The sequence below is a fragment of the Palaemon carinicauda genome, unplaced genomic scaffold (assembly GCF_036898095.1).
Source record: "Palaemon carinicauda isolate YSFRI2023 unplaced genomic scaffold, ASM3689809v2 scaffold1949, whole genome shotgun sequence".
In the NCBI taxonomy this organism is placed as follows: domain Eukaryota; kingdom Metazoa; phylum Arthropoda; class Malacostraca; order Decapoda; family Palaemonidae; genus Palaemon; species Palaemon carinicauda.
Window position 1 is genome coordinate 12,501 of NW_027169533.1, and position 12,500 is coordinate 25,000.

The window sequence follows — 12,500 nt, forward strand, 5'->3', positions numbered from 1 at the left end:
ACTAGACAATTTAATGAAAGGCATAAATTTTCGCATTATAATAGCTCACAAAAGTTAAATCTTGTTGAAAAACTTAGGAATTTTAAGGAAGAACTTAAAGGGCTTGATAGTAAAGTCATATCTTTGAAGTGGTCAGAGAGCGAAGATGAAAATGAAATGGAAATTGAATTTAGCTCTTGTCAGGAATATAAAGATAAAATTTCTGAAATGTTGCTGCTCTTAGAGGTTAATGTTAATGGAAGCACAAGTGAAAATCTGAATGAAACTCCTCTTAGTCGTCTTAAAAGTCCAGTAGCACCTTTGCCTAAATTTAAGAGTTCTGATGATGAAAGTTTGGAATTATTCTTACAGCAGTTTGAGGAAACTACTAGAAAGTTTTCTTACACAGATTATGATAGGTTGTTGTTACTTAAACAGCAGGTTTCTGGCAAGGCTTTACTTTTGATAGACTCTTTAGAAGCAGACAAACAAGGTTATTCCCATGCAAAGGAACTCTTAAAAACAGCTTTTGCCTCGGTTCCAACTCAAAAGTTTAATGTGATTAAACAACTTCAAGAGCTTAAGTTAGGTTATGATTCAGAACCCTTTCAGTATATTAGTAATATTAGAAAATTACAAGAAGCTGTTAAGACTTTGAAAATGGATATAGATGATGTTTTGCAGTACTTTTTCCTAAGAGGAATGAATGAAACTTTCAGAAATCAGTTGATACAAATTACTAACAATTCAAAGCCCACTACAAGGGAAATTGTTGATAACTTTTTTGAAGCCAATGAACGGTATCAGAATGCAAATAAACTTGGTAAATTAAGTAAAAGTAAACTGCCTTCTGCTGAAAGGCATCAAGATAAACTAGGATTGAGTAAAAGTTCAAACTTAGCAGCAGAGGTTAATTTTAAAAGCTCCAATCCTTTTAATTCTTGCACACTTTGTAGTGATAAGGTTAATGGTGATCATCCAATCCATAAGTGCCCTAATTTCGCTACTGCTAAGGAAAAGATAGCTAGGTTGAGCATTTTGAATGGTTGCACTAAATGTGCAAGAATCGAGCATTTGGATAGCTCATGTCATTTTAGATTTTCCAGAAAGTGTAAACATTGTCAGGGATGGCATTTCTCCTTTCTTTGCCTGTCAGATAATCATGAAAGTTCCGAGGTCAGAGATTTGGTGCGTAATCCTAAAAAAGCAGTTCCTAACCCTAAGCAAAACGAGAAAAGTAAATCAAAAGATGTTCAAAATAGTACACAGAATGGGGTAGTTTGTCCAGGTAGTTCCTTTCAGAGTAAGGGGGGCATAAATTCAATTTTACCCACATTTTCTTGTACTTTGGGCCCTAGTAAAATAAGAGGATTGAAGGATTCAGGTAGCCAAGCTAATTTCATTTCTGAGTGTGCTTTAGAAGGCCAGTGTTTCAAAGTTGTGAAAGATAATTTTGATCTTGTTGTCAATGGGTTTAATGGAGCAAAATGGTATCGTACCAAGATAGTTCAAATTTCTGTTAAGATTGGGGAGACAGCGCATAATATAGAAGCTATTTGTGTCCCAGGTATTGATATAAATTTGAATTTACCCGGCCTTGGTAAAGTTGTTAGAAGTTTTAGAAATTATGGTTATAAGCTTTTAGATGAGTTTCTTGATGAGGCTAGAGAAGACATATCAAACATTCAGTTTGTCCTGGGGGCAAATTCAGCTCATTGTCTCATGGAAAAGATGGTTAGTTTTGGTCATAGTGGTCAGTGTGTGTACTATGAAACAAGATTTGGCATTATGTTAATAGGAAGCATTGAGAAATTAATTGCAAATTTGAAATTTCTCCCTAGCCTGCATGATGATACTCATTTACTTTTTGGCTTGGAAGAGAATTTAAATGAGAGAGGTAAATCACTGGATAATATTAAATTTCCTATGACTTCATGTTTCAAGTCTAGTGTTAGATGTATTGGAAGTGCAGAGGATCCTACAATCTGTATTTTAGATCATGATGGCAGGATCAGCGAGCATAAATTGCAAAAAGCTACTGATCATATTTTAGAGCGAGAATGCTCATATTATTTGCACAAAGATAGAACTGACTTAGATGGGGAGAGCACTGAACATAATAAGAAATTAGTTAGGTATTTACTTAATAATACACAAAGAGATGAAGAAGGCAGGTTGATAATGCCACTTTTATGGAATGGTCGTGTTTCTCATTTGCTGGGAAAGAACACAAATTTAGCAAAGCAAATTTTGAAATCTAACCTAAAGAAATTATCGAAGAATGATGAATTTTTGAGATTAATGGATGATAACATAAAGACTCAGGTAGCTCAAAACTTAATTGAAAGGATTGATAATTTGGATAAGTTTTGTGAAGAACACCCAGAGTACAGTGTTTTGCCGCACATGGGAATATTTAAGTTAGACCGCAGTACTACTAAATGCCGAATGGTTTTTCTCTCTAATTTGTGTGAAAAACAAAGTAATGGCTCCCCCTCTATTAGTCACAATCAGGCAATGTGGGCTGGCCCTTGTATTAATCAGAAATTGTCTACTGCCTTGCTACTTTTAAGGTTTGATTCTCATTTATTGTGCTTTGATTTAAAGAAAGCTTTCCAGCAGATAGCATTAAATGAAACTGATCAAAGTAAATTATTATTCTTTTGGTTTAAAAATGTAAGTAAAGGAGATTTTACCATTATAGCATACAAGAATCTTCGTCTAAGTTTTGGGCTAAGGTGTAGCCCAACAATATTGATGATTGGTTTGTACAAAATATTGATGCTAGACACTGAAGGTGATTTGGACAACTTAAAGGAATTGAAGAAACTTATTTACTCTTTGACATACATGGATAATGGTGCGTTCACTGCAAATGATTCTGAAAGCTTACACTGGGGGTTTGATAACTTGAATAACATTTTTAATCCATATAAATTTGAATTACAACAATTCGTTACCAATGATGTTATGCTCCAAGAAAAAATAGATAAGAATTTGGATGAAGTCACTCCTGATGTAGTAAAAATATTTGGTTTAAAGTGGAACCGAATAACAGATTGTATTTCCTCTCCTAAACTTGAGCTAGACTCTAAAGCAAACACTAAGAGACTGATATTGAAAAGCATTGCTTCAAATTTTGATCCATATAATTTCAATGGACCTATTTTAAACAGAGCTCGTTTATTTATGCATGAACTTCAATTAAACACTTCTCTAGGATGGGATACAGAATTGTCCATTGAGCAACAACGAGAATGGCGTAACATAGCCAAACAAGTTAACATGACTCCTCCAATTGAGGTACCTAGAGTTGTCGGGGAGAGAAATGGGTCATATCGTTTAATTGCATTTACTGACAGCAGTAAAATAATCTATGGGACAACAATTTTTATTCAGTGCATAGAAACTAAGCAAGTCAGTTTTGTTCTAGCAAAGAATCGCTTGGTTAACAAGCAGTTAGAAAGCAAAAGTATTCCATCTCTAGAATTCCAAGGGATAGTTTTGGGAACAGAAACATTATTGGATTTGAGTAAGGATTTGGCAGGTCCTCAGTGCCCTAAACCTATTAGAATTGTAGAATCAGTACTGTATACGGATAGCATTGTTTCACTGAGCTGGATTAATTCTTATGTGAACAAATTAGATAAAATGAATAAAAGGAGTGTTTTTATCATGAATCGTTTGGATCACATTCAAAGGACCTGTGAAAATAACCCAGTTAGATTTTGTTTTGTCAGTGGTATCTTGAACCCTGCAGATTGTATAACTAGGCCTATGTCGTACAAACAGCTTTTGAAAACTAATTATTTCACTGGCCCAGAATTTTTAAGATGTGAAAGGGATGAACTGTGCAGTAATGCTGACACATTTGATATAGTTGTACCCAATCCAAATTTTAATCCATTGAATGAAAATTCCTTCTCAATTTCTGCATCTAAATTAAGTGAATCACAAGTCTTAGCAGAATCAAACCCTGAACATTTAGTCGTCCTGGACAAGTGTTCCAGTTTCCCTAAGCTTGTTAGAATTCACGAGTACGTTCTTAAATTCATTGCTTTGCTCAAAAGAAGAGCAAACTCAGTTTCTTTTAACTTTGGTGATGCATCCTCCTTTCATTTGGAAGCTACTAGACATATCATAAGGCATGATCAGAGAATCTGGTATGGTGAAGTTTTCCAGTATTTAGAAAACAGAAATAAGAGAGTAAAGGATATTCCTAATATTATTGCTCAACTTAATGTATACATGGATGATCATGGACTCTTAAGAATTAGAAGTAAGATGCCTAAATGGAGAAAAGATACTTTTGTCAACTTTCCTATTTTGCTTCACAAACACAGTAAGTTAACTCGGTTAGTAATAAAAGATTTTCATGATAAATTCTCTCATGCTGGTGTTTATTCCCTTTTGTCAGAGATGAGAAAAAAGTTTTGGATTCCACATTACTTTTCAGTAGTAAAAAAGGTCATCAAAGAATGTGTCATTTGTAAGAGATTCAAAGAGAGAACGGTTAAGGTCAATCAAAGTGCCTATCGCGATTTTAGGATTGACCCTCCCTCTATACCATTCAGGTATATTTTTATTGATCATTTTGGACCGTATAACGTTAAGCTTAATGGTAAAAAGAGCAAAGTTTGGGTTCTATGTTTAACTTGTCTCTGGTCGAGGGCAATTAATTTAAAAATTTGTTTAGATCTCACTACAAAAAAATTTTTAAGAGCTTTTCAAATGCATTCATATCAGTATGGAATCCCTCAACTAGTCTTATCAGATCTTGGATCTCAGTTGGTAGCTGGAGCTAATGTGGTCACTAATTTCCTGGGTGATCCTGAGAGTCAGGCATATTTTGAAGAAAATGGTGTAAAGTCAATTAAGTTTCAGCAGTATCCAAAGGGATGTAACAAATTAGGAGGACTTGTTGAGACTTGTGTTAAGATGAGTAAGCGTTTAATCTATGGAGCATTAAGAAATAATGTGTTAGACTTCCGTGATTTTGAGTTTTTTGTAGAGCAAACCGTTCACTTAGTTAACAGGCGCCCTATTGCCTTCAAAGAAGGGTTGAGAGACAGTATCACAGATGAAGTGCCTGATGCAATTACACCAGAAATATTAATTCATGGACATGAATTGCTGTCTATTAACATTATTCCTGACTTGCAGGGCAATCCAAATGAAGATCTGAACTGGACGGCAGATGATCATGTTAGCAAAGTTTTAGACAAGTATCAAAAACTTAGAAATGTGAGGTCTCGACTTATTAACATTTATAATTCAGAATTTATAGCACACTTAGTGTCACAAGCTACAGACGAAAGGAGTAGATATAAACCAGTGACACATAAAAGAATTCAAATAGGTGATATTGTTCTGTTAAAAGAACCGCACATGAAACCTTCAAATTACCCAATGGGTATTGTTAAAAAAGTAAAATTAAATGACTTGGATGAAGTAACTGACATAGCTGTGTTTAAGGGAGCTTCTCGTGAAACTGTAAGACGGCATGTTACTTCAGTAATACCTCTCTTAAGCCCTGTGACTAACGACAGTGAAGAAAAGGCAGATATTAAAGAGGACAGTAGTACACACCAAAGAAAAAAGAGAGAGGCTGCTGTCATTAGTGAGGCAAGAACAAGAGATATGTTGAGAAATTAGTATGTAGTATATATTTGGGTGTTGGTAATTTTTATTTTTTCTCCTTAGAATGTTACTTAATTTTGTAACATTACCTTTACCATTCGAATTTTGACTAAATTCGAATCCCCCCTTTGGAGTGTTGAAGAATTATTTTATATACTAATTCTGTAGAAAATTTATAAAATTGTGTATATGTATATTTATTTATGTTCATATTTGTTTCATCCTTGAAACCCCCCTTTTGCCATACAAAGCAAAATCAAAAAGAAATACTGGGAGTTTCAAGGATAATATGCTCAGTCCATAGATGGCTCTGCTGGCTGTATTTTAATATTTGCAGTTCCTGATTCCATCATCCTTGGGAAAAATTTTTCACCTACTGGTAATGAGGGAAGTGTGAGGAGGCAGATGGGATATATATTGGCCACATTGGACATATTGGATATTGGATAATATTTTCTTCGAGTGTAGAAGTGCTATGAAGATGGAGTAGCACTTCAATTTAAAGCCACCTCTCCTGCAATTGCTTACCACGAGTGCTACCATGAAGAGTGCAATATCAAGATGTATGAATACATAGTTCTCAACAATGGGATCTTCTGCTGCTCTTCAATTTGCATTGGGATTTTAAGGATAAGGCCTACCAACCCCGTAAGTTTCCTATGATTTTGTGGCATATGGTTCAACTTTGGTTAGGGGGTTATAATATTTGAAATGAATATTAATTATTCAAGTCTTCAACCCTAATTATAAATTTTCTATGGATTTTAAGCTCATTATAAAATTACTAGTGTTATTTCTAGCTTAATTCCAAATCATTGTTTTGTGCATAGAATAGCCTAGTGGGTGTTCAGATTTGCTTAAATCGATATACCGTGTCAGATTCTATTTTCCTGAGTTTGTGTTTTCATATGTAATTTAATATTACTTAACTTAGGATTTTAGTGAGCCTAATTTTTTCATTTGTTACTAGGTTAGGTTACTTGTGCTTGCTGGAAGGTAGCCTAGTATCATCGGCTTCAGTTATCTTCCTGGTCTTGGCAAATTTATTAGGTACCTAGTTCAGTTGTATGTAATGTTGTATTGGTATATTTGTACTTGATGTTGATATATTGTATATTATTCATTATTGTTTATAAAGGGGATTTAGATAAATTTTACATTAGGTTTTTGATGGAAATTTTTTCGTGATTTGCAGAATCCATAGTTTTCAAAAACAGGCAAGAGTTGAGTGGGTTCTACCACAGGCAGTCACTAGTGATTGAGGATTCCACTTCAGCCATCAGAGTTCCATTGCTTTGCCATATTTAATATTTATTCAATATAAATAAAGAATCTAATATTTTTAATTTTTAAAGTTTCTTTATCCAATATTGACATTAAAGTTATTGTTACTCTGCTCTCGCTGCTCTTGTTATAAATTTACATTCTGTTTAAGTTTTTGAAATGGCGCCCAACGTGGGGCTCTGAAGGCTGTCTCAATACTGGTGGCACTTGGGTAGCATTGTAGGAGTGGTGGTTTTTATTTGGATTATTGTTGTTATTATTGATCAGTATACCGAATACTATAATTATCTTAAATTTTTTCTTTTGTTAGGCTGCATTGACGTTTAGAATTAAAATTTTCTATAATCATGACAGACATTAGGCTTCTTGTTATGAGTCGGAAGTACATCCGCTCTCAAGTCACTAGACAATTTAATGAAAGGCATAAATTTTCGCATTATAATAGCTCACAAAAGTTAAATCTTGTTGAAAAACTTAGGAATTTTAAGGAAGAACTTAAAGGGCTTGATAGTAAAGTCATATCTTTGAAGTGGTCAGAGAGCGAAGATGAAAATGAAATGGAAATTGAATTTAGCTCTTGTCAGGAATATAAAGATAAAATTTCTGAAATGTTGCTGCTCTTAGAGGTTAATGTTAATGGAAGCACAAGTGAAAATCTGAATGAAACTCCTCTTAGTCGTCTTAAAAGTCCAGTAGCACCTTTGCCTAAATTTAAGAGTTCTGATGATGAAAGTTTGGAATTATTCTTACAGCAGTTTGAGGAAACTACTAGAAAGTTTTCTTACACAGATTATGATAGGTTGTTGTTACTTAAACAGCAGGTTTCTGGCAAGGCTTTACTTTTGATAGACTCTTTAGAAGCAGACAAACAAGGTTATTCCCATGCAAAGGAACTCTTAAAAACAGCTTTTGCCTCGGTTCCAACTCAAAAGTTTAATGTGATTAAACAACTTCAAGAGCTTAAGTTAGGTTATGATTCAGAACCCTTTCAGTATATTAGTAATATTAGAAAATTACAAGAAGCTGTTAAGACTTTGAAAATGGATATAGATGATGTTTTGCAGTACTTTTTCCTAAGAGGAATGAATGAAACTTTCAGAAATCAGTTGATACAAATTACTAACAATTCAAAGCCCACTACAAGGGAAATTGTTGATAACTTTTTTGAAGCCAATGAACGGTATCAGAATGCAAATAAACTTGGTAAATTAAGTAAAAGTAAACTGCCTTCTGCTGAAAGGCATCAAGATAAACTAGGATTGAGTAAAAGTTCAAACTTAGCAGCAGAGGTTAATTTTAAAAGCTCCAATCCTTTTAATTCTTGCACACTTTGTAGTGATAAGGTTAATGGTGATCATCCAATCCATAAGTGCCCTAATTTCGCTACTGCTAAGGAAAAGATAGCTAGGTTGAGCATTTTGAATGGTTGCACTAAATGTGCAAGAATCGAGCATTTGGATAGCTCATGTCATTTTAGATTTTCCAGAAAGTGTAAACATTGTCAGGGATGGCATTTCTCCTTTCTTTGCCTGTCAGATAATCATGAAAGTTCCGAGGTCAGAGATTTGGTGCGTAATCCTAAAAAAGCAGTTCCTAACCCTAAGCAAAACGAGAAAAGTAAATCAAAAGATGTTCAAAATAGTACACAGAATGGGGTAGTTTGTCCAGGTAGTTCCTTTCAGAGTAAGGGGGGCATAAATTCAATTTTACCCACATTTTCTTGTACTTTGGGCCCTAGTAAAATAAGAGGATTGAAGGATTCAGGTAGCCAAGCTAATTTCATTTCTGAGTGTGCTTTAGAAGGCCAGTGTTTCAAAGTTGTGAAAGATAATTTTGATCTTGTTGTCAATGGGTTTAATGGAGCAAAATGGTATCGTACCAAGATAGTTCAAATTTCTGTTAAGATTGGGGAGACAGCGCATAATATAGAAGCTATTTGTGTCCCAGGTATTGATATAAATTTGAATTTACCCGGCCTTGGTAAAGTTGTTAGAAGTTTTAGAAATTATGGTTATAAGCTTTTAGATGAGTTTCTTGATGAGGCTAGAGAAGACATATCAAACATTCAGTTTGTCCTGGGGGCAAATTCAGCTCATTGTCTCATGGAAAAGATGGTTAGTTTTGGTCATAGTGGTCAGTGTGTGTACTATGAAACAAGATTTGGCATTATGTTAATAGGAAGCATTGAGAAATTAATTGCAAATTTGAAATTTCTCCCTAGCCTGCATGATGATACTCATTTACTTTTTGGCTTGGAAGAGAATTTAAATGAGAGAGGTAAATCACTGGATAATATTAAATTTCCTATGACTTCATGTTTCAAGTCTAGTGTTAGATGTATTGGAAGTGCAGAGGATCCTACAATCTGTATTTTAGATCATGATGGCAGGATCAGCGAGCATAAATTGCAAAAAGCTACTGATCATATTTTAGAGCGAGAATGCTCATATTATTTGCACAAAGATAGAACTGACTTAGATGGGGAGAGCACTGAACATAATAAGAAATTAGTTAGGTATTTACTTAATAATACACAAAGAGATGAAGAAGGCAGGTTGATAATGCCACTTTTATGGAATGGTCGTGTTTCTCATTTGCTGGGAAAGAACACAAATTTAGCAAAGCAAATTTTGAAATCTAACCTAAAGAAATTATCGAAGAATGATGAATTTTTGAGATTAATGGATGATAACATAAAGACTCAGGTAGCTCAAAACTTAATTGAAAGGATTGATAATTTGGATAAGTTTTGTGAAGAACACCCAGAGTACAGTGTTTTGCCGCACATGGGAATATTTAAGTTAGACCGCAGTACTACTAAATGCCGAATGGTTTTTCTCTCTAATTTGTGTGAAAAACAAAGTAATGGCTCCCCCTCTATTAGTCACAATCAGGCAATGTGGGCTGGCCCTTGTATTAATCAGAAATTGTCTACTGCCTTGCTACTTTTAAGGTTTGATTCTCATTTATTGTGCTTTGATTTAAAGAAAGCTTTCCAGCAGATAGCATTAAATGAAACTGATCAAAGTAAATTATTATTCTTTTGGTTTAAAAATGTAAGTAAAGGAGATTTTACCATTATAGCATACAAGAATCTTCGTCTAAGTTTTGGGCTAAGGTGTAGCCCAACAATATTGATGATTGGTTTGTACAAAATATTGATGCTAGACACTGAAGGTGATTTGGACAACTTAAAGGAATTGAAGAAACTTATTTACTCTTTGACATACATGGATAATGGTGCGTTCACTGCAAATGATTCTGAAAGCTTACACTGGGGGTTTGATAACTTGAATAACATTTTTAATCCATATAAATTTGAATTACAACAATTCGTTACCAATGATGTTATGCTCCAAGAAAAAATAGATAAGAATTTGGATGAAGTCACTCCTGATGTAGTAAAAATATTTGGTTTAAAGTGGAACCGAATAACAGATTGTATTTCCTCTCCTAAACTTGAGCTAGACTCTAAAGCAAACACTAAGAGACTGATATTGAAAAGCATTGCTTCAAATTTTGATCCATATAATTTCAATGGACCTATTTTAAACAGAGCTCGTTTATTTATGCATGAACTTCAATTAAACACTTCTCTAGGATGGGATACAGAATTGTCCATTGAGCAACAACGAGAATGGCGTAACATAGCCAAACAAGTTAACATGACTCCTCCAATTGAGGTACCTAGAGTTGTCGGGGAGAGAAATGGGTCATATCGTTTAATTGCATTTACTGACAGCAGTAAAATAATCTATGGGACAACAATTTTTATTCAGTGCATAGAAACTAAGCAAGTCAGTTTTGTTCTAGCAAAGAATCGCTTGGTTAACAAGCAGTTAGAAAGCAAAAGTATTCCATCTCTAGAATTCCAAGGGATAGTTTTGGGAACAGAAACATTATTGGATTTGAGTAAGGATTTGGCAGGTCCTCAGTGCCCTAAACCTATTAGAATTGTAGAATCAGTACTGTATACGGATAGCATTGTTTCACTGAGCTGGATTAATTCTTATGTGAACAAATTAGATAAAATGAATAAAAGGAGTGTTTTTATCATGAATCGTTTGGATCACATTCAAAGGACCTGTGAAAATAACCCAGTTAGATTTTGTTTTGTCAGTGGTATCTTGAACCCTGCAGATTGTATAACTAGGCCTATGTCGTACAAACAGCTTTTGAAAACTAATTATTTCACTGGCCCAGAATTTTTAAGATGTGAAAGGGATGAACTGTGCAGTAATGCTGACACATTTGATATAGTTGTACCCAATCCAAATTTTAATCCATTGAATGAAAATTCCTTCTCAATTTCTGCATCTAAATTAAGTGAATCACAAGTCTTAGCAGAATCAAACCCTGAACATTTAGTCGTCCTGGACAAGTGTTCCAGTTTCCCTAAGCTTGTTAGAATTCACGAGTACGTTCTTAAATTCATTGCTTTGCTCAAAAGAAGAGCAAACTCAGTTTCTTTTAACTTTGGTGATGCATCCTCCTTTCATTTGGAAGCTACTAGACATATCATAAGGCATGATCAGAGAATCTGGTATGGTGAAGTTTTCCAGTATTTAGAAAACAGAAATAAGAGAGTAAAGGATATTCCTAATATTATTGCTCAACTTAATGTATACATGGATGATCATGGACTCTTAAGAATTAGAAGTAAGATGCCTAAATGGAGAAAAGATACTTTTGTCAACTTTCCTATTTTGCTTCACAAACACAGTAAGTTAACTCGGTTAGTAATAAAAGATTTTCATGATAAATTCTCTCATGCTGGTGTTTATTCCCTTTTGTCAGAGATGAGAAAAAAGTTTTGGATTCCACATTACTTTTCAGTAGTAAAAAAGGTCATCAAAGAATGTGTCATTTGTAAGAGATTCAAAGAGAGAACGGTTAAGGTCAATCAAAGTGCCTATCGCGATTTTAGGATTGACCCTCCCTCTATACCATTCAGGTATATTTTTATTGATCATTTTGGACCGTATAACGTTAAGCTTAATGGTAAAAAGAGCAAAGTTTGGGTTCTATGTTTAACTTGTCTCTGGTCGAGGGCAATTAATTTAAAAATTTGTTTAGATCTCACTACAAAAGAATTTTTAAGAGCTTTTCAAATGCATTCATATCAGTATGGAATCCCTCAACTAGTCTTATCAGATCTTGGATCTCAGTTGGTAGCTGGAGCTAATGTGGTCACTAATTTCCTGGGTGATCCTGAGAGTCAGGCATATTTTGAAGAAAATGGTGTAAAGTCAATTAAGTTTCAGCAGTATCCAAAGGGATGTAACAAATTAGGAGGACTTGTTGAGACTTGTGTTAAGATGAGTAAGCGTTTAATCTATGGAGCATTAAGAAATAATGTGTTAGACTTCCGTGATTTTGAGTTTTTTGTAGAGCAAACCGTTCACTTAGTTAACAGGCGCCCTATTGCCTTCAAAGAAGGGTTGAGAGACAGTATCACAGATGAAGTGCCTGATGCAATTACACCAGAAATATTAATTCATGGACATGAATTGCTGTCTATTAACATTATTCCTGACTTGCAGGGCAATCCAAATGAAGATCTGAACTGGACGGCAGATGATCATGTTAGCAAAGTT

The 12,500-nt window shown here is 34.4% G+C and overlaps 2 protein-coding genes across 4 annotated transcripts in view; both read left to right on the forward strand.

The window, feature by feature from the left end:
• The window catches only part of LOC137635909 (uncharacterized), a 7,955-nt gene extending 1,547 nt beyond the window's left edge, over positions 1-6,408 (forward strand). Inside the window, exon 3 of the mRNA XM_068368346.1 lies at positions 1-6,408. This exon is cut by the window's left edge and continues 490 nt beyond it. Coding sequence (XP_068224447.1) covers positions 1-5,634 — 5,634 coding nt within the window. The 3' untranslated portion in view covers positions 5,635-6,408.
• The window catches only part of LOC137635910 (uncharacterized), an 8,077-nt gene continuing 1,710 nt past the window's right edge, over positions 6,134-12,500 (forward strand). For all 3 annotated transcript variants that reach the window (XR_011042819.1, XR_011042818.1, XM_068368348.1), the window contains exons 1-3: positions 6,134-6,267; positions 6,590-6,669; positions 6,815-12,500. The exon at positions 6,815-12,500 is cut by the window's right edge. Coding sequence is in view for 1 of the 3 variants with exons in the window: in XM_068368348.1 (XP_068224449.1) it covers positions 7,251-12,500 (5,250 nt within the window). In the remaining 2 variants the exon portion in view is untranslated. The remainder of the gene's footprint in view (positions 6,268-6,589; positions 6,670-6,814) is intronic.